Source organism: Acanthochromis polyacanthus, chromosome 7 (genome assembly GCF_021347895.1).
Source record: "Acanthochromis polyacanthus isolate Apoly-LR-REF ecotype Palm Island chromosome 7, KAUST_Apoly_ChrSc, whole genome shotgun sequence".
Lineage (NCBI taxonomy): Eukaryota > Metazoa > Chordata > Actinopteri > Pomacentridae > Acanthochromis > Acanthochromis polyacanthus.
The window spans coordinates 5,117,559-5,140,450 of NC_067119.1; the positions used below are offsets into that span (position 1 = coordinate 5,117,559).

A 22,892-nucleotide genomic window follows, 5' to 3' on the forward strand; every position below is an offset into this window, starting at 1 on the left:
ATCGAGTCACCGTGCTAAACAGTGCGTTTTGTTCAGTTTATTGTTTATTTTTACTCCAAATGTAACAGTTTTTATCTTTATTTTGTAAAGACAGTGCACAATTGTTTGAATTTCGCCGTTATTTACAGTAATCTACAGTGTCTCATACTTACGTCTCTTTTCAGTGGAGACGGTAAACTTCTGGCCTTCAGTCCCTCCCAGTTGAAGCCATTAAACCACCTTCAGACACAGATAATAAACAGAACCGTGAGTAAATCTGTTAGTTTCTGCAGACAAACGCTTAAAATCAAAGTATTTTTCCAAACCAGCTGCGTCCTCACGTGTTAGTGCCACTATTTAGACATTTAGCTTGAATTTAATCTTTATTTCTGAGGTCGAGTTTGGCTGAAAGAAGCCCCGGTATGAAAAACGGTTTCAAGTATCACGCATTTAATCCCTTCCAGCTGTGATTTATGACTCGACTCATAGCTTCCTGCATCTCGGTTATCTTCACAGAGGAAGATAACCCCACATTTAGTCAAATAATGCAATCAGCGCTGACCGTGTTCTGCATCTTGTACATCATGTTCTGTCATTATCTGATAGCAGAGCTCATAAACTCTGACTCATCCATTACGCCCAATCATTTGCTCAGTGAATCTTCTCCCAGAGATAAGGAACTAAACTGTTCGTACCTGTGCTTCTTGATGTCAGTTATTCCGTTTTTGAGGTTGCCGAGTCGCTCCGAAGGATTCCGCCTGAAAAACCAGATCCAAGAGGTTCATGAAATTGCAGTTTTGCTCCAAAGAAACCAGAAATGTTCTTAGTTCAAACCCTGGACGTCAGTGTTTTAGAATGATAGAGTTTTTTCTCAAGTCTAGGTCCGCTACTTTCTTTGATTCTTTTTGCATCAATATTCGGTGTAATGATGATTCAGTTTCGTTCATGTTAGGTGGAAGGAAATGAGGTGCTTTTCTTAAGTTTTCATTACTATTTTCTACATATTTGAACAATACATGCTGGAATCGTAACTTCCTACATAAACGAGATACCTACAACCCGATCAGTTTTACATCCACTCCAGGTGTCACAATCTAAAGCCAAAATCTTGTTTTTGTTTCCACAATGACAGAAAACTGCCAAAAATGACTATAAAATTGTCCAAAATACCTAAAACCTTTGCGAAATTTCCCAAAAATGTCAAAAATGAGTCCAAAAACGTCTGAAAATGACTTGAAAGTTGACTAAAGTGACATAAAATTGTTCAAAATGATTCTAAACCCGTCCTAAACAAGTTAAAAATGAAGCAAAACTACCAAAAAGTGTCAACAATCGCTTGAAAAATTCAGAATTATCAAAAAAGAAGAAGAAAAAAGTCTAGAATGACTCAAAAATTACCCCATTTCTGCTGTGTTTGTTCACAATGAGCCAAAAAAAAAAAAACGACTAAAATATGTCCAAGTTATCCAAATTTTCTCAAAAGCTTCCCACAATGACAAGAAAGCAGACCAAAATACTTAAAATTTTTGTGGAATTTAACCAAAAAATGTCAAAAATTAGTCAAAAATGGTTGAAAATGACTCAAAAGTTGACTAAAATTATGTCAAACTGTCCAAAACGATTCTAAATCTGTCCGAAAATAGTTAGAGTTGAAGCTAAACTACCAAAAAGTGTCCACAATTGTTGAAAAACATTCAAAATTATCAAAAAAGAAGAAAAAAAAGTCCAGAATAACTAACTAAAAAATGACCCATCAATTAATGGTACCATGAAAACAATCTAACTCTACACTATGAATAACCAAACCTCTCAAGACCTTTACTCTAAACTCTAGCATCTGTTATTTTAGCTCCATAACATAATGGAAGGCTTAAAAAGTTGTATTTAAAGGCACTAGGTTGTCTTGATTTCATATTCAAACCTCACCCATTTTTGACAGGATCACACCTCAGATTTCTCAAATGTTGGGTTTGATCGCCTAAGATTTGTCGTCTCTGTCACACAGTCAGTCAGATCTTCAACTATCATCAGGTTCTGTTTTGAGGAACTGACAGATCGACCGTTGCCCCACTAATATTCTACCTGCATAGTTTGCGTATGAGGTCCTCGGGTCTCTTAGTGATCTTCTTGGGGAAGTCCATCTTCTCGATGCCTTTCAAGATGAACGTGTACGTCATCATCTGGTCACTTCCTGAGAACGGAGGACTGTTGGGTAAAGAACATGTTTCATTTCTATCAGTCAGCAGTAATTCCTGATGATCAGCAGAGGGACTGATAGGAAGACGGATGGTTATGAGGAATCCCAGATGTTCTCACCTGCCGGTCAGAAGCTCAAACACCAGGATGCCCAGAGACCAGAAGTCCACGCTGAAGTTGTGCCCTTTGTTGAGGATGATCTCTGGAGCGACGTACTCAGGAGTACCGCAGAACGTCCACGTCTTCTGACCACATCTGATCTTCTTGGCGAAACCAAAGTCGACCTGGAAAAGGCCGAGTTTACCGGTTAATGCTAGACGTTCATCGAGGAACCTTCAGCGATCGTCTACAAAAATATCGTACTAAATTTTAAGATTATCCTAAACTTTAACCCTCTGAACCTCGGGCTGTTTCTGGCCGTTTTTTCCCCGCCCCATAACATTTTTCGCACTGTAGGAACATTTTCTACTGCAATAAAAAAATGGAAAAAGCACAACCATGAAGAAGTAATGAGCTCTCAAACATGTGTTTTGTGCTGTATCACGAAGTCTAACCCCATAAATCACACAAAAAAATTAAAATTGGTTTTCTTTAATTAGTCATTCTACAAAAACAAGCAAAAAGAACTGGAATCCACATGTACAAATTTTTTCCAAGGCTGCTAATATTTGGAAAAATGGTGGCTCTATATATTATAAATATTTTACTTTTTACAGTTTACAGTTACACTTCCTCCTCTGTATACTATCTGTGAGCCATGCTGCATTTATTTGATCGAGCAAATCTAATTTTCCGAGTCACTAATGGCTTCTTGTTTGCGCCAAGGAGAGTAGACGTTCTTTGTTTTAATGTTTTTTTTATAAAGAATGTCGTGCAAGTGGTTCATTTTTTGGTAAATCCTTTAATTAATCCAAAGTAGTTTTGGTGAAAAATGATTATTTTAAGCCTGGGTTTGCTTCATTTTCCTGATTTAACTGGACATCACACATGATTAGTTCAAGGACCGTTAGAAAGTTGAAATGTTGCTGAGTTTTACAGTTTTTGTCTAGACTAAATAGTGTAATTCTGGTAACTTTTAAAACACAACATGTCTTTCAAAGTCGGTGGCATGTTCTGTGGTTCAGAGGGTTAAGGGTTGTTTGGGGTGGTTTTTGGCTTTTGTTAGATATCAAACAGCAAAGAGTTGGCAGTTTTATCTCCGTAAATGTAGCAGAATAAATACTATATTAAAAAAAAGCCCATTATTGAAATACATAAAGACTACAGACTTGTTTAGTTCCACACCAACTGTGACCACCAGAAACCCACATCATCACCACATATTATCAAACTACGTCCAGTGAGAATCCAAAGACTGAAAGTTCCTCCTCACCAGTTTGATGTACCCCTCACTGTCCAGCATTAGATTCTCCGGCTTCAGGTCTCGGTACAGGACTCCTTTACGGTGCAGGTAATCGAAAGCCTCTGTGACGCAACCGACGCAGAATTTGGCCGTCGGCTCATCGAAGCTCCCCCTGAGGACGAGAAAAACGCAATCAGACTCAAATTCTGCAGCGTTCAGGAGGTGTGAAGTGGTTTCATTACACAAAAACACCTGAACCCATTTTCAGGGATCCCCACTGAGTCCTTTATGAAGGCTGGGACTGAGATTACTTATTATGAGTCTCTAAATTACAGCAATAGCGCTAGAACTTGATCCAAAAAGCCGGCAAAAACTGTCAAAATGCTATTATTTTCCAGATTAAATCGTAAATATGGTGAATTGGCCGTAAAAACCCAACATCGTCCTACCTGTCTCTGAGCAGACTCCAGATCTCTCCACCCAGACAGGCCTCCAGCAGCATGTACACGTATTTGTTATCCTTAAAAGTACGATAAAGCCTGAAGAAAAAGAAGCACAGATGGGTTCAAAGTCTGGCCTGAAATCAGCGTTTGATCTGTTGTTATTGTTATATATTTGCACCATAATTAGATTTTTAGGTTTCAGTTAAAGGCACGGGATGTAAGAATGTGAAGCAATTTACATGTATAATTAGTTTGTTGAAGGGATTGAGACATAACTTTAAAACAATGCAGCCTTTCCTGACTTTCTCTATACCAACCTGTCATTTCTATGTAAATTACTGGGCATGAATTCTCCAGAAAATCCAATCAATGCGACGTTTATGCTCATTCCTAAGTGCCTTGATGCTTTTTTCTGCTCCCCTTTTTCAGCAAACAGTGTGCAACCACAAAATATATATAAAAAATGGATGTAACAAATGTGGCATCACCAGTTGGTTTGTGGACTACTGTTTTAAAGTCTAAAGTTTGAAATCTGGCTGTCCATCTTGGTTTTTTTAATCCAGACATAAAAAGTAAAAGGTAGATCTGATTGAGAATGTGAGGGACACTCTAAACAATACTCTGGTTTATCATCTATTTTAGCTTAAATGGGACCATAATCCACAAATTAAGCACCATGCTATATTAAAGTAAACTTAAAACTTGCAATTAAAACCAGAAATTCAGTAGAAAAAATGTTTGAGGTGGCAAATTAAGTGAAAAGTAGGTTAATTTTCTCATAGACTTCTATACAATCTGACTTCTGAGGAGTCACCCCCTGCTGGCTATTTGGAAAAATGCATTTTTAATCCACTTCTCCATTGGTGTCACTTCTCAGACCCAGAGACTACAGTTGTGCTCATAAGTTTACATACTCTGGCAGAATTTGTAAAATGTGCTCCATTCTTTAATGAAAACATGAATGATCAGAGCAGATACAATTGCATGACAATAAATAGCTTTGTCTGAACACCAGCCCTAAATGGAAGAAAAATGTTTCCATTAACAAACATATTTGCTAAAAAATAAAGGACAATATTTCACAAATTTGGCCAGGGTATGTAAACTTATGAGCACAACTGTACATCCATCTTTTACATAATGCACTCTGTATGCAACAGTAGCTAATGTTAGCTTAAAAATGGGGATTGCTAACGCTAATAAACAAGCAGCTCCAAAACAAACATTTTACACTTTGTTTTAGTGCTGTGGCAGCACTGGAGAGTCAAATGTAATCTTTATCCTTTCATATATTTCACAGTCAAACCATATTAATCGTGTAGTTTTGGTTAAATGTCACTGTTTTGGCTAATGCTCATGATGTTAGCGTGATGCTAACAGTATGCCGCCTGCAGTTCTTACTAAAGGTTTTCTGAATGTTACACAGAAAAAATTTAATAACAAAATGTGTGCCGTTTTATCTCTAGTCTCTACTAATTTTATAGTTGTAATTACTTTTCAAAAAAACAATCACATTTAATAATAATTCACATAAATAGCTCACATGGACTTTTGTTGGTGAAATGCAGCATTACTCAGCTCTGATTTGGCAGTAAGCTGATGAATTAAATGTTTAAAATTTAAAAAGACAAACGCATCACAATCAGAAAGTGATGAACACAGCCCCAGCTGTTGTTCATTAATACAGTCTACTGCTGTTGGGAAATATATTTAAAGTTATTACTGCACAAATAAGACCTAAATATGTGGTGTTACATGCTGATATTTCTAGAGCTAATTATAAATAGCAGCCCCGGACCATGCAAAGACCCAAGAGCCCACTCTAAACCACACACTGGATGTCAGTAACTGCAGTCCTGAATCATACATCACCTCTAAACAGCTCTTGAAAACAGATTAGAAATAAAATAAGTACACACAGTGCATGAAGAGGTGGTTAGCGGGACTAGCGTTTCAAAAAAAAAAAAGGTGAAAAATGGCTTTAATATGCGAGTCTGTTCCGCTGCTCGCCATGAAATTAGATCACCGTAATCTCACAAAAGGCAAAGAAAAGCTCCCGTCGCCATATTTCATAAGGAATAACCATGTTTCTACGGCGGACGTCTCAATATCCCCCTGCCACTGTGCCCCGCTGAGAAGATGTAATCTGCTCAAGGCCTCGACGGTGATCTCATCAAAAACTAATAAGACTCGTGCTTTTTTCCCAGAATAATGGAGCCGGGATTCATCATGGAGGATCAGAAATGGAAAATAGATTTGGGAGGACTGACTTGACGACGAACGGCGAGCGAGCCTCAGCGAGGATCTTCCTCTCCGAGTGGATGTGCTCCTCCTGCCTGTTGTCCACCACATGCTTCTTCTTGATCACCTTTAGTGCAAAGGTGACGTCTTCACCTTTCACCTTCACCTGGAGATGGACATAACAGGGTTGTACATCACAAAGGCTACAAAAAACACCTTTTATTTTCGATTTTTGGCCTATAAAATGTCAGAAAAGGGTGAAAAATGTCGATTAGTGCTTCCCAAAAGCCAAAAGGAAGTACTCAAATGTCTTATCCAGAAACCAGAAAAGGAACCAGAAAATAGTCACATTTTTTGAGCTGGAATCATAAATGTTTGACCTTTTTTTCCCCTGAAAAAGTTGCTCCAGCTGATTTTTTTTTTTTTTGTTGCAGCGCTTGACATCTAGAAGATAGAGAACTTTATAACAACATTTTTTTTTTACTTCTTATAGCCGGAAAACCAGAACCATGAGAAATTAAAGGATAGGCTTCACATTTTTCCATCTCAAAACAATAGTTAGGTTCCCAGATAAAACTTAAAACAGGTTCTGGTAGATGTAATCATTGTCCCTTCTTGCCATGAAGGTCTCTTCTTAATAAACTTTCAACTCCTTAACAATCCCTTCTTTTTCAAATAAAGCCTAAAACTTGGAAGCATTTTGTTTGTGGGACTATTACAATCAAAGCAGTGTGTTGCAGCAATTTGGTGCAATTTCTGCATGTGGCGCTTCACTGCTGTTATTTCAAAGGCATAAAATCACACGCATAAAGCTGAAAACAAAGAAACATGCAAAATGTGTCAGAAGTGGTGCACTAATTCTATATGTATACACACGTGGACAAAATTGTTGGTACCCCTCAGTTAAAGAAGGAAAAACCCACAATTCTCACTGAAATCACTTGAAACTCACAAAAGTAACAATAAATAAAAATGTATTGAAAATTAAATAATCAAAATCAGCCATCACTTTTGAATTGTTGACTAACATAATTATTTTAAAAAACAAACTAATGAAATAGGGCTGGACAAAAATGATGGTACCCATAACTTAATATTTTGTTGCACAACCTTTTGAGGCAATCACTGCAATTAAACGATTTCTGTATTTGTCAATGAGCGTTCTGCAGCTGTCAACAGGTATTTTGGCCCACTCCTCATGAGCAAACAGCTCCAGTTGTCTCAGGTTTGATGGGTGTCTTCTCCAAATGGCATGTTTCAGCTCCTTCCACATATGTTCAATGGGATTCAGATCTGGGCTCATAGAAGGCCACTTTAGAATAGTCCAACGCTTTTCTCTCAGCCATTCTTGGGTGTTTTTGGCTGTGTGTTTTGGATCGTTGTCCTGTTGGAAGACCCATGACCTGCGACTGAGACCAAGTTTTCTGACACTAGGCAGCACATTTCTCTCCAGAATGCCTTGATAGTCTTCAGATTTCATCGTACCTTGCACACTTTCAAGACACCCTGTGCCAGATGCAGCAAAGCAGCCCCAAAACATTACTGAGCCTCCTCCATGTTTCACCGTAGGGACAGTGTTCTTTTCTTCGTATGCTTGGTTTTTGAGTCTATGAACATAGAGTTGATGTGCCTTACCAAAAAGCTCCAGTTTGGTCTCATCTGTCCAAAGGACATTCTCCCAGAAGCTTTGTGGCTTGTCAACATGCATTTTTGCAAATTCCAGTCTGGCTTTTTTATGAGTTTTTTTCAGCAGTGGTGTCCTCCTTGGTCGTCTCCCATGAAGTCCACTTTGGCTCAAACAATGACGAATGGTGCGATCTGACACTGATGTACCTTGGCCTTGGAGTTCACCTTTAATTTCTTTGGAGGTTGCTCTGGGCTCTTTGGATACAATTCCAACGATCCGTCTCTTCAATTTGTCATCAATTTTCCTCTTGCGGCCACGTCCAGGGAGGTTGGCTACTGTCCCGTGGGTCTTGAACTTCTGAATAATATGAGCCACTGTTGTCACAGGAACTTCAAGCTGTTTAGAGATGGTCTTATAGCCTTTACCTTTAAGATGTTTGTCTATATTTTTTTTTCGGATGTCCTGGGACAATTCTCTCCTTCGCTTTCTGTTGTCCATGTTCAGTGTGGTACACACCTTTTCACCAAACAGCAGGGTGACTACTTGTCTCCCTTTAAATAGGCAGACTGACTGATTATGAGTTTGGAAACACCTGTGATGTCAATTAAATGACACACCTGAGTTAATCATGTCACTCTGGTCAAATAGTTTTCAATCTTTTATAGAGGTACCATCATTTTTGTCCAGGCCTGTTTCATTAGTTTGTTTTTTTAAATAATTATGTTAATCAACAATTCAAAAGTAATGGCTGTTTTTGATTATTTAATTTTCAATGAATTTTTATTTATTGTTACTTTTGTGAGTTTCAAGTGATTTCAGTGAGAATTGTGGGTTTTTCCTTCTTTAACTGAGGGGTACCAACAATTTTGTCCACGTGTGTATCTGTTCCATGATATCACATAGGATATAGTGATTCATCGGCTGATTTTAGTGGATCTTCCTGTATCATTTTCCATCAATGCAGGGTCTTAAAATCAGGTTTTTTTTATTTCTTCTGGTCATGTTTTTCCATGAGGAGCCATGATGTAGACAAACTCATTGACGCAATCATTGGAAAACTGTCTGTAGAAGCAACAAGGTGAATTAAATTGATTAAATATACTGAAGAAATTGTGAATCTATTCTACTTTTAAAGGCTGCATCCCATTTTGATTCAAAACCTCTACTGTGAAAAGGCCCATATTCAGAGGTGAGACCTTTAACTTTGTGCCAGCGAGGCTAACTTATCTGAGACAAACTAGAATAGCAGTTTTCTGTTTTATTTATATTTTGCATAGCTCATTGTTTTTGAGGTTCTTTATCTTCACATACAGATGGATCGGTTCAAGCCTCACCAGCTCTACGCGTCCGAATCCACCGACCCCGAGAGTCGCAACAACATCCAGGTGATCGAAGGGCCTGGACGGAGGAAACGCCGACACCATTTCTTTCAGGTGGATGACGTCTGCGGACAGCGGCTGACTCTGGTGACGCGACACCGACCTCCTGCATGGAAACGCAATGGAAAGCAAGTCAAATGTGGGACATCTTGTTTCTATTAACTTCCATTAAAAATCAAGAACAACCTCCAAACGTTGCTATCAGTGGCTTGCTCTCTAAAAATTAGCTTTATTATGCGAGCCGCTGGTTTTCAGTTTGTTCTTTTGGCTTATCGTCCTGATCATCCCCCGCTGCACCTACTTGGCGTGCCTCTTCTTGTCGTCCCGATCCAGTGTTGCCACGTATCCTTGGAGGTACTTCTGCAGCTCGTTGAAGGTGCCCACGGTCTGATCAAATGTCCTGGAAAAACAACAACCGCACGTCAGTGAGGGAACCACTGGAATTTTGGCCGATCTCAACTATGTAGTCATCATCCCGCCGAGATAAAGGAGGACTTTTTTTTCCCAGGAAAAACACCAAAACAAACCATTAGTTGTTCGTGTTACAGAATGGTGAAATGGGAGCACATTCCACTTTCAGCTGGCATTTTTCCGCAGCAGGATAATTGAGGCAACAAAACTCGTCCCTTTGAAGATGTGAAAACCAACACCTCAAATGTCAGACTACTCACTCCCTGTCGATGACGAGGCACTCCACCCCGTTCTCATCGGCGATGATGTTGGCCGACCTGACGTCATCGCTGCAACAGAAGCGTACATCAAACGCATCAACACGTTTCTGAGCCCGACAACTGTTTCCATAATGATTCTATGGTGCCACGTGTAGTATTTTAGTAAAGTTAAAAGATCTAGTGTTTTTTTTTTCTGTTTTTAGGGTTTTGACCAGATGGGGAAATAACAAAAATGTCACTATATACTGAATATATTTAACGACTCATATCATTAATTTGATTCCATATTTGTCTCATTTCAACTTCGTGGAAACACTGCCTGCAGTTCAGCCGAAAACAAGTCCCTAAACATCTCAGTTGCGCAGAAATTTTTGTGTTTTTTTTTTTTGTGCAGAATTTGGTGGAAATGGTTTCTTTCTGGTAGATGCTTAAATGAGACGTAAAGAATGATGCTAAGATTAAATATCCCAATTACAAACTTAGATTTGGTGAAGTTTCCCACAGAACCGTACGTCTCAGATGAGCAGTTCAAAGACTGCTCAAATAAAGTAACTTTGTTTCGTAAAGTTAAAAGATCTAATGATTTAAACACAACCTACATTTTTTTTTTATTCCATAGTCGTGTGAACACTGCCTGCAGTTCAATCGAAAAGTCCTGAGAGCAGAATTGTCATTTTTCTCCAGTATATGGTCAGAATGGTTTCTTCTCTGGCGAATATTTAGATGATACATGAAGAATTAAGGGATTTTTGTGAACTATCACCATTTTTAAGCTTGGATTTGGATCGTTTCCCAACAGTCACACAGGATTTAGTTCAAGAGCTGCCAGAAACCCAACATTTCTGTCTGTTTTTACAGTTCCTGGCTCTGATAAATGCTGTAATTTTGGTGATTTTCTAAAAAAAAGACAACAAACCTGCAGCTGGGTTTTGGAGTTCGGAGGGTTTATATTAATATTTGGACTTTATTGTAATAGTTTGGCCATTACTTCTAATCAGTGGAGTGAAATGACAGTTTGTGCTGAGGTGTGGTGTTTTTTTTACCTTATGAGCGCTTTCTCTCCGAAGTAGTCGCCCTTCTGCAGAGTGTTGATGATCTGCGGCAGCTTGTGGCCTTCGGTGGTCTGGGTCACCTTCACCTGCGCAACAGTTCACCGGATGTTTTAAACCACGATTCACGTCTCCGGTTCAGCTTTTACAGGTGCCTTTAATTCCCTCCCAACATTTTCCCCAAACACATTGTAAAAACTTTGAATTCTGAAAAACTAAAATAATTGACATATTCAATTATGGTAATTGGAACACGATGGGCGTTGGTGTAATTAAGTGGCTTCGTGTTTTCCCGCCCTCGCTGTCAAAATAGACACATTAATGGTAAAGAGGGTTTTAATCAGACGCCTCTGTTTGCTCTGCTGCAGCAGCTAGGACTCTCCGGCGTGGGCCTGCTGGGGAAACTTCTCTGTAATTTGCGAGGTTTTAAAAACCAACGGCCCACCCCGGTCGAGGTCAGACATCCCACTCGTGGCACCGTAACGCCGCAGTGACATCACAGCCACAATGGCCGGAGTGTGCTTTAGCCAAGTGTCCCGTTTGACCCCGTCGACCTTCACTTCCCCCTTCGTTTTTCCTGGTGGCAGCCACTCTCCCAGTTTATTCCTACCCTGCTCAAAGAGGGGGGTACAAATAGGGGGAATCCATTTCCTGTATTAGCCCCCCCCCCACCCCCCAGTCCTCCCAAACAACATGTGTCTCTCTCCGGTTCGGTTAGCTCAGCGCTCAGGAGCTGCTGTCTCGCGTCGGCTCGTAATGGCATTTTGAAAGTCCCCAGTGGACGGCCTGGCCCCTCTCCATCTCCCTTCGCTCGCCGGTGTCAGGTTGCTGAATTATCAGACAGACTGGCGGGTGAGTCACTGCTCCAAACACCCCCAGACTCGCATGTTGTCGGCCAAAACCGGTCCATTGTTGCAGGAAAACACATTTAATCTGTTGGTTGTACTAACCTCCACGTCTGACATGGGGGTCTTTAGTTTGGCTTTTTGACTATAACTTACAAAATAAAGACTCTTTCATGTCAAAGTGAAGCAGATTTCAACAAAGGAATGTCAGGTAATTCAAAATATTAACCCCCTTTGAGCCAGTATTAAGTAGATGCACCTTCAAACCAAAGATATGCAGTTAAATAAAACATAGTTGCTTGGCTTTGTTAGCTTATTAATGACATCATTAGGACCTGATTGTTTTCTTTCAACTCACCCTTTCAGCCATAATTTGTTCCCTTTATGAACTGCTTATTCATTTCCGGTTTTTATACTATTTAACCCCTGAAAATAACAAATTTCTTCTGAGCCACAGACCTGTAATGAAACTTACTATGCAGCATTATGTTTTGACGTCAAAAGCAGTGATGAGTATTGTTCACATTTTTACAGTATTCATGTTGCAGCAGTTTAAGCTTGAATTTTGAAATGATTAAGCTGTTCTGTTTTCTCTTTTTTCCCCATTTCTTTAGTCCTTAATCACCACCATGCTTCACGTCATGATGCTGCCATCACCGTGCTTCACATCATGATGCTGCCACCACCGTGCTTCACGTCATGATGCTGCCACCACCGTGCTTCACGTCATGATGCTGCCACCACCATGCTTCACGTCGTGATGCTACCACCACCGTGCTTCACGTCATGATGCTACCACCACCGTGCTTCACGTCATGATGCTACCACCACCGTGCTTCACGTCATGATGCTACCACCACCGTGCTTCACGTCATGATGCTACCACCACCGTGCTTCACGTCATGATGCTACCACCACCGTGCTTCACGTCATGATGCTGCCACCACCGTGCTTCACGTCATGATGCTGCCACCACCGTGCTTCACGTCATGATGCTGCCACCACCGTGCTTCACGTCATGATACTGCCACCACCGTGCTTCACATCATGATGCTGCCACCACCATGCTTCACTTTATGATGCTGCCACCACCTACTTCTCCACTTTTTCTACTGATTTTCCTGTATTATTTTCCATATTTGTGCAGTCCTACATTTTGATTTTTAAATTTCTTCTGGCCATGTTTTCTTCCGTGTTGAGCCATGATGTAGACATACTCATAGACACATCTCATAGGTCTAAAACTGAGAAGGTTTTTAATATTTACGGCTCATTTTCATGCAGTCAGGCTGATTGAAAATCCCAAGTGGGCAATATTCAGTTGAAACTTGTGTAAACCAAACTGAAGGGTCCACAGGAAGAATAACATCAGCGTCCGGCCAAGCTGTGTGGTTCTGGTGGTGTTCCTGCAGCCGTTCAGCACTCAGGATGAGTGATAAGAAAAGCCTTCACTGCAAGGAGTGGAGCAGCATCCTGATCAGCAGAGACGTCAGCCAGTGTTATCTAACAGCAGCACTGGAGGATTTATTGTCTTGTTGTTGGAGGGGAGGATTACGGCTTCTGTCTGCGGCAGTAACGAGTGTCATTGTTGCTGAAGATGTCTCGGAAATCTCTGCAGAGCTGATTGTGAGCGACACATTTTAATAGCTGATAGGAATAACAACAGCAGAAACTATAACTGACTATAACTGACAAGTTAGGCTGACTCACGATATGGTAAAGTTTTGCCCCGTTGCAGAGCTTTTATACATTAAATTACTGAAATATCATTTTTAAAAGCAGCAATATATCAGTTAAAGACACTAGAGGTCATTTGAGAGCTGCTAACCTGAAAAAAAGTAATTTATCTACGTTTCAATGGGAACTTTGAACATCCCACATCATAAAATAAAAGAAAAACACCAATTTTAGCATCAACACAAAGCATTTTTAACAATGATCAATTCTGGAATTGGTAGTTAGTTTCACATTATGTCCAAACTGCAACATAAGTTTTCATCTTTAAGTAAATAAATCCAAAAATTGAACTTGTGTTAAAAGAAATATACGTGCAAACATGATATTTTTAGTGTTTTTGAGAGATAAATAAAGCTTTGAACTTTGCTGGCTAACCATAAATTGCTCAGGATGTCGGTCAGAAAAGCAACTTTGAAGTCTAGCCTCACATTTAGGATTGTAAAATAAGATGAGATAAAACTTTACTGGTCTTGATGGACATTTCTGTTAATTCTATGCTTGATTAAAGTTACAGCTGCTGTTTGACGGCCATAAATCATATGTTGAATTGTTTGTAAATCACCTTACCTTTCCCTGTGCGATGATGTAGAAGGTGCTGCCCTCCTCGCCCTCCCGGATGACGTACTCTCCTTTGTCGTAGTATTCCTGCGGGGGAAGGTTGGGGGTGAGGAGGGGGGAGGACGACAGTCAGAGCAGAAGCATTACATCGATTGAACCATTGACCCGGCCGGTCTGATTCCTGGTAGCCGTGGCCCCGCGGGGAGAGTCAGCCATCGATGATGCTCCGTTATTCAGAGGAGGGACTTTAGGGGCTCGTGGGACGCATGAAGCCCAAAATGTAGGTCAATAGTAAACAGTAATTATCTTGTATTTAATGTGTGTCGCGAGGGCCTTTAGTCAGAATGAGTCTGACGCTGATCGATGTTTGTGTTTGACATCAGGACCAACATGAATTTTTTAATCACTTCACCCCTGAACAATATATTTAGTTGAAACAAGTCAGAAAGTTTCCACAGAAATGGCATCAAATTATTGCTTATTTTAGCTGAACAAAAAAACTCAAACCACTTTTTTTAAAAAGAAACATTTTTGCCATTTTAAAACAGCTTGACTTAAAAAAAAAAACCTGTCAGAAACTATATAAACCAAAATAATTGTCCATTTCTGGCAGGATAATGATCCAAATATAAGCTCAAACATCCAAATATTTCATCAAAATCTATTCCCTTTACGTGTCTTCTTTTAAAAATTCTGCACCCAGTTCTACAAAACAACTCAGAACTTGGTGCTTTTCGATGCTGTCTAACTCAGCTGTGACCAACAGTCTTGCAGCAAAAATTCATGGATTTTCAGCTGAACTGCAGGCAGTGTTTACAGAAATCTACCATTTTTTAATGACATATGCCATTATGATAGCGTCATGCTGCACAACAGACATTTCTGAGTTCTCTCTGCTTCTTGTCGTGGTTGTTTTGTTTCCATAGAGGTGCAGGACGTTAAAAATGAGCCCACAGAGAGTAAAAATGTAACAGGAGGAAAAAATAAAAGCATCCAGAAACTGTTTGGAGTTCAGAGGGTTCAAAGTGTCGTGGATCATTTCAGGTAAATGATTCATCAGCTGCACTAGTCCAGTAAAACAAATCAGAAATGTGTAATCTGTGCAGCAGGCAGCGACCTCTGACCCGTCTCTGTTGATAGCAGCTAATTAAATCACAGAACAGGATGACAAAAGGGCTGTGGGTTTATTCCACATTTATTTATTCCCACAGTCTGTAGTTGAATTTAATAATCTGTGTTTTCATCGTTTTGTTTGCATTTATGACCCATGTTTGGACAATCTTTGAGCAGGTATCATAGTGAAAGAATTCTGTAGTAGTGATACTAAAACCAAAATCATGACTTTCCAACTCATTGTGCTTCAAAGAACAGAAATCAATGTTAACTGAGGTGGAATAGAACCCGTTTCTTTACTCAGACCTGCTAAGAAGTCCAGTCATTTGCCCATTTTGACGCAGTCCAGCCGGTGCAGGAGTAAGCTCTAGTTATTTCAGTGTTTAGTTCACGTTTATGAGCGTCGTAAAAACTGAGCGACACTTTGAAACCGCCTCAAACTAAACACCGAGCTCCGGTTTTCTCCTGCTGCACTTCTTCCTGTCAGTCGCGGCTTCTTCCGAACCCGACCGCGGCGCTAAAACCGGGCTGCTGAGTCAGCCGGGCCGCCGGATCGCCTTCCATCCCGAAGCTTTTAGGTGCAGAGGATGAAGGTGACCAGGAAGAAACGCCGTCTGAGACAACCGATCGTCCGGAAGCGAACGAAACGAATCGGGGCAACCGCGCGTAAACCTTCCCTGGCGTTTACTGTCAGAACTCTTGACACAAGTGGCGTTTTTTTTCTTTTCCTCGAGCTTGTTTACGTCAAGTTTACGCTTCAGGAGAGCCCATCGGTGACAGCGGAGACAACATGCCAAGCTTTTGTTTATGGAGACTGTCTGGATGATGCTGCAGAGCGACAGCGTTTGAAGACGTTTCTCTGGGTTTGTTTTACCAGCCCTCTACCAGAGCTGAATGTTTACCGTTTTCAGAGCGCATTTCCACTAAAAAGAAGCTGCGTCAGTGTGATCCAAACCGTCGGCCTCCTCTGGTTCGGTCTGCTGCTCATATCCAGAGTGCACGTCTCCTCTAAGCCTATTTTTATTGCCTCCATCAGGCCCCCAGGTGCGCTGATTTCCCCACGTAGCTCCCTGAAAGCATCGCGCTGCCTTCAAGGAGCTGCTGAAGAATCGCTTATGACACGAGCACGCATGAGTGATTTTAAGAAGGGCAAAACATGACAATGACAGGAGCAGGTTTTATGGGGCAGAGGGTATAAAAAGTCTTAACAGTTTCAAGAGTTGAATTATGTTAGAATTCATGAATACATCTGTCCAACATGTGATTTATGTTCGATCTGGGGTCGGTGTAGTTGCATTTATTCTTTGTACAAACACATTTTGGTTGTTATATGGATTAAAAAAGTGTTTGGAAGATAAATTTTGTTGCATTTGACAGTTTATCTGTCTGGCTGATATGAGAATGGTACAAATTTTCCCGTCTTAATTTTATTTTAACATCAATTTTGCTATAAAATAATCTATTTTTATGATTTGCAGACAAGTGACCTCTTCCTCTCCTGCAAACAGTGACTGTTATTGATGTCTAGCAATGGCAGAAGAAGCGTGATGTCGTTTTAACTCTGCAAATATATAAATTATAACGGTTGTGCACAGGTTGTTTTTAACTTCACCAACCAAGATACAGGTTGTCTTCCATCTGCAGCTCATCCTCTGAGCCCCTAAACATTACAGCACGTTAATCGTTAATGAAAAATAGCTAAATTACACTATTTGTCAGCCAGAGGTTGGAACAACAGAAAGAATAATTGTATTTTTAACATTCCAGCAGTTTTTAAAAAAGGGACCACAAAATGACTACATCATGTACAATGACTGCATGGACGCACAATGACCACAAAATGACTCGTACCACCTCAAAGACACAGAAAATGACCATGAAAAGACATAAAATGACCATTAAGAGATGCAAAATGACCATGAGAAGACATAAAATGACCATTAAGAGATGCAAAATGACCATGAGAAGACATAAAATGACCATTAAGAGATGCAAAATGACCATGAAAGGACATAAAATGACCATTAAGAGATGCAAAATGACCATGAGAAGACATAAAATGACCATAAAAACATTATTAAGAAGCACAAAAAGACACAAAATGACTAACACTGCCTGCAGTTCAGCTGAAAAGTCCCTGATTTTTGGTGATGTGTCTGTGGGTCGCAGCTGAGTGATGCATGTTTTATTTTTTGGACAGAGAAATGCAAAATTTTTAGTTTTTAACAGAATAGTTTTATAGCAAACCAGCTAATTCTTTCTAAAAAATAAAATATTACAATTTTAAGCTTAAATTCTTCTAAGTGTCTCCACCGATCTGCAGGGGAGTAGTTAAAGGACCATCGGAAAGCTCAAAATCTGATAAAATGGTGCAATTTCATCCAGTGGGTTTCAGAGTTTAGACGGTTAAATAAGCTCAAAATCAATTAAATTGATTTTATTTTGCCTAAACTGACCTCTCCAGCTCAGAGCGGCGGTCCAGCCTGCAGCTCAGATTTATCCGTTTGTGTGGTGACATTACCAAATATGCCAGGATGGCGGGAGGAATCATTCCCATCTTTATTTTATATTTTTACTGTCAATGGAGCGTGTTTTTTCACCATTTAATCTTTCCAATCCGAATTCCAATCTACCAGTTAGGCTGAAAAGCGTCGGAGAAGCCTTAAAAAAAAATGAGGCATAGAGAATTCCTTTTTCCCCGACTGTTCGACAAAACGCTTCAATATCATCTGGCGGATTCTCAGCGAACATCTGCACCGCTATTGGGTTACAGCCGCCCCCCCCCACCGCCCTACTGCCCCACCGAGAGGCAACAGGATCAGCTCCATTAGAAAGGACTGAATAAGTGGATTCTGTCACGTCCTGCGAGACGAGGGGACGTCCTTGAAGTTTTCATTGTGAAAAAGACGCCGAGAAAAGCTGCTTTCTAAGCTTCTTCTTTCATTGGCCGAAACACAACGAGGTAAAGCAGCGGGGTCATTTCATAATTTGAGGACAACTGGGCTTCAAGCTTTTTAAAAATAAACCATCTTTTTTTTATATAATTTTCTGCTCCATATTCATCAATAATAGGTATTAAACTATCAAAGGCTTGACTGAAAAATCCACATAAAAAGTACAAACAATCACTAATTGACACAAAATCACCACATAAAGATTCATAAAAATCTGAGATGCAAAATGACCATTAAGATGCAAAATGATCATAAAAACGCCATTAAAAGGACAAAAACACCTCATTAAAAGGACAGAGACCACAGAAAGACACAAAATTACCATTAAAAAACACAAAAATGATCATAAAAGACCATTAAAAGGACAGAGACCACACAAAGACACAAAATGACTCTAAATTATGTATAAAGATGACAGAGATGCACAATGGCCCCAAAAAGACATAAAATAACCACAAAACGACCACAAACAGACACAAAATGATACAAACTGACCACGAAAATACAAAATAACCACAAAACGACCACGAAAACACAAAATAACCACAAAACGACCACAAGCAGACACAAAATGACGACAAAATGACCACAAAGACACAAAACAACCACAAGCAGACACAAAATAACCACACGACCACAGACACAAAATGATACAAACTGACCACGAAAACACAAAATAACCACACAACGACCACAAAAACGCAAAATAACCACAAAACAACCCCAAGCAGACACAAAATAACACAAAATGACCACAAGCAGACACAAAATGACGACAAAACGACCACAAGCAGACTCAAAATAACACAAAATGACCACAAGCAGACACAAAATAACAACAAAACGACCACAAAAACACAAAATAACCACAAAACAACCCCAAGCAGACTCAAAATAACACAAAATGACCACAAGCAGACACAAAATAACGACAAAATGACCACAAAAACACAAAACAACCACAAACAGAGACACAAAATCTCCCTAAATCTCCCAGTATTTTTCAAAAATTCTGAAGCCTAAATGTCCTCCAGTTGTGGAATGACCCGGACCCTGAGTGGCCTCCTGCGCACACAATCGCACACGATATTCCACTTTTGACTCGCAGCAAGCGCCTGTCACCCGCACATCTTTAAGAAATCACTCGTCCCCTGTTTGAATAAACACTTTCTGGGGCCTTAGTCAAATAATTATGGTAACAATATACAGCACCCGGCGATGACAGGAATAATATCGGCTCTGTTCGTCAACAAGGTAATTTGTGAGGTCTCGCCGACGAATATGCTGACGTGCAGTAATGGTATACGGCCAAATGGTAATGATATTTTGACAGCAGCTATCTGCGGAGCTGCCAGGAGGGTTGAGCAAGACGACGAGAAAAAGTCCAAGTGTCCCTCCAGCAGAAACAGAGACGGTTTGACAGAATAACTTACCACCTCCAGGCAGTCCACTATTTTGCTTAGCTTGTCCTCCGGTAGATTAGCCAAGAGTGAAACACTGACGAGAGAGAGAGAAAGAAAAAAAACACGTTAAACACAACTAAAGAGCTTTTATACACAGATCAGTTTCAGTAACAGCCAACTTTTACTTATTTCTACTTTTACTTACACTTTAACAGCTTTTTCCTGTAAAATTACAATTAAATACTGGGTTATTATAGAATTAATCAAAGTATTCTTCAGTAGAAAATGAAAAATGTTTAATTCTGTAACTGCACTTCCCGACAAAATACTGTTTTTATATAACATTCCCACTGTAATCAACATTGTGCTTATTTTAAAACGTAAAAAACCACGATTCGCAGACATCTACTATGAATAGAATGTGTCTGTGTTGTTTGAAATACGTATTTTCTGTCATAGTACACATATTAACAACACTAACAATTTTTTCCTGTAAAATTACAATTAAATCCTGGGTTATTATAGAATTAATCAAAGTAATCTACAGGAAAATATGAAAAATGTTTAATACTATCACTAGACTTTCCAATATTACACTGTTTTTACATAATTTTTTCACTGTAATCAACATTATACTTCTTGTTGGTTAGTAACACAACCAACAACAACTAGCGGTGTATCAATTCTCTGTAGCTGTGAAGTTGTTGTTCTGACACCTTATGATCCAAAATCGTTCAAAGCTGGATTTAGATTACAGCAGTTTTAAAATCCTGACAGACTTTGAAATGATGTCTGATAAAATCCTACATCAAACATCCACTTAGAGGTTCCAAAAACATCAAAATCCTTCCTTATATCTGTATAAGTTTGGCTTCACTACATAAGGTTGGCTGAAGCAATTAGCGGTTAGCATTAGTATGTAGCACTAGCAAGTTAGGTGAGCTGGCTTGTATAGTATCTGTCAGTGGTAAGTTTGTTGAGGACATGGTCGTACTGTTGCAACTAGCATTAGCAATTAGAGTTAGCACTAGCAGATTTGAGAGTCTATAGCTGTGTCCAAAATGGCATACTAAAGTACGACTCATACTAAGTGTGACGTCAAAATAAGTATGTAGTGCGTTCACATTAGACAGTATGAAAAGACTGAGTACGCAAGAAATACCCGGATGTACACTATTTCCGGAAAATTTTTAAGTATGCGCGGTGACCACACTAGTCATACTCAACCGCCCCATAATGCTTTGCGAGCTACCCACCAAAATGGAAGCCTCCGCGGGATATGTGGCTGGACCGCGGCGATTTTTATTTTATTTTATGTAGTTAAGTAGTCATCCTAATCACCCCACAGATTTGAGAAATAGGCGTTTTCTGACCAACGTTTCAAATTTGTCAGACACCTCACAACGTGCTACTGAATGCTAGCAGCTAGTTGCAGCAGCTCGCTTTGCATACAGAACAAGTAGCAGCTACCTCCAGTAGCCTGCAGCTACAACTGAAACGATTCGCATAATCTGGCTAATAACTGCATGAGGAGTGCCGGCTTGAAATTGCAACATTAATTATGCGACTGTTTGTTAGCGTAAAATCGACCTGAAGCCGGCATTCAGCCGAGATATTTGATAGCCGTACTTCCGGTTTCTGTTGTAGGAGGTTTGAAATGCATTATGGGAAATGTAGTAGTATACTACAGTGTGAACGGTTGGCATTCTAATCATACTTATAGTACGTAGTATACAGTATATACTCATTGAGTATGTAGTATGTAGTACGTTAGTATGCCATTTCGGCCTATATGTATAGTTTCTTATCATTTTTTAGCATTTGGCACTAGGTATTCAGCATGTTGCACTAGCTAACTGGTAGCATCGGTACTGGATTGTGTAGGAGCAGTTGAAGGGAGGTTTCCAGCTGATGACCTCCACAGATGTGTTAGGAATCACTGCTCACTGGTGTGTATAGTGACGAGTCAGGGATCGTAGGTCCTTCATTAAGTGTTCATCTTTCCTGTTTGGAGCAAAGTATTAACATAGACGTGATGCTAGTCCGTTGGCGCTAACCTTCTGAGGAAGTTCCGGTACTGTTCGTGCCTCGTCTCGGCCGTCCTCCTCATGATGTTCTGAAACACCTCCCGGTCCAGAGCCCACGTCCTCACTTTGTTCACCGCTGTAAAGCAACACCACATGAATCAGTGATAAATATAAAAGCTGCAGGTTCTGACCTTTTCACCTTTTAATACCACAGCATCTCAGAAAACTTGGAACAGTGAGGCAATCTTGTCATCTTTCTTCCCATTTTCTAGTTTAATTAGACCCCCACTCATCTCAGAACAGAACATATTGTTTTGTTTCATCAAATGGGCAAAAGAGGCGAGAAATCAGTAATCTGTGCTCTATCTTGATGGCGAGTCACTTTGAATCTGCAGAAACTCTGAGACGAGGCCTCGGTTGGTACGAAGAGGAAGCAGCTGTGAGAGTTTGACGTTTAGCTGGTAGCAGAGAGAGTTTCCTCGTTATCTGCTTCATCTGTGATCATGAGAAACTGTCAAACTGTTTCTCCGGTTCACCCTGAACATCGAGGTCCGCCGGTTTCCCCTCCTCCAAAGACCAGCAGTCAATTTAGTTGGTTAAATATACAAATCGGACAAAGAGCACTCACATGGTAGCTGGTATGTGCTCTCCAAACACCGGGCAGCTAAAAGCCGGTCAGGATGCAAAGCTGTGGACGTCATGTGAAGCCTTTGTCAATACGCTTCACAAAAAAAGCTTGTTTACTTCACTTCAGTCTAATTATTGATGCAGGTTCTCACTATCCGATTCAAGACGTCACTGAGACTCACATGAAGGTTGGAAAAGTGTTCGGTTACATTCAGGAGAGTGTTGAAGATGTTAAAAGCTGATGGAATCAAACTTAAAGTTCTTTCATTGACATTCTACAATTTCATTTAGCAGACGCTTTTGTCCAAAGCAACGCACAACACAAGCAAGAATTCAGGCATAAGGAAAAACCTGTAGTAAGTGCAAAAGTGTGATTGGTCAAAGGTGTTGCCATCAAGATGCAGAAGAATTGCCAACCCCTCCGCCCCCCGCCTTTTTTTTTGGGGGGGGGGTTTCAACTTTGTCAGTGCTAAATAAGTGCTGGGTTTTGGACCACCTGACTTATTCTACCCCTAAGGTGGAGTCAGATTAAGTGCCTAGGTGTTCTCTGAACAACTGAGTCTTCAATTGTCTCTTAAAAGTAGAAAGGGACTCAGCAGAACGCACAGAGTTTGGTAGATTGTTCCACCATTTGGGAACAACAGAGGAGAAGAGTCTGGTTAGAGATGTGGAGCCGTGCTGGGCTGGAAGCACCAGGCGTC

At 40.2% G+C, this 22,892-nt stretch overlaps 1 protein-coding gene across 1 annotated transcript in view; it reads right to left on the bottom strand.

Annotated features, from left to right (window-relative positions):
• The window catches only part of prkg2 (protein kinase cGMP-dependent 2), a 41,448-nt gene that overhangs the window by 3,123 nt on the left and 15,433 nt on the right, over positions 1-22,892 (bottom strand). The window contains exons 5-18 of the mRNA XM_022208261.2: positions 21,595-21,700; positions 19,568-19,631; positions 14,077-14,154; positions 10,922-11,016; positions 9,879-9,947; positions 9,509-9,607; positions 9,163-9,313; positions 6,231-6,367; positions 3,967-4,056; positions 3,548-3,689; positions 2,296-2,459; positions 2,062-2,184; positions 675-737; positions 153-219 (exon numbers count right to left, since the gene is read on the bottom strand). Of these exons, the coding sequence (XP_022063953.1) occupies positions 153-219; positions 675-737; positions 2,062-2,184; positions 2,296-2,459; positions 3,548-3,689; positions 3,967-4,056; positions 6,231-6,367; positions 9,163-9,313; positions 9,509-9,607; positions 9,879-9,947; positions 10,922-11,016; positions 14,077-14,154; positions 19,568-19,631; positions 21,595-21,700 (1,448 nt within the window). The remainder of the gene's footprint in view (positions 1-152; positions 220-674; positions 738-2,061; positions 2,185-2,295; positions 2,460-3,547; positions 3,690-3,966; positions 4,057-6,230; positions 6,368-9,162; positions 9,314-9,508; positions 9,608-9,878; positions 9,948-10,921; positions 11,017-14,076; positions 14,155-19,567; positions 19,632-21,594; positions 21,701-22,892) is intronic.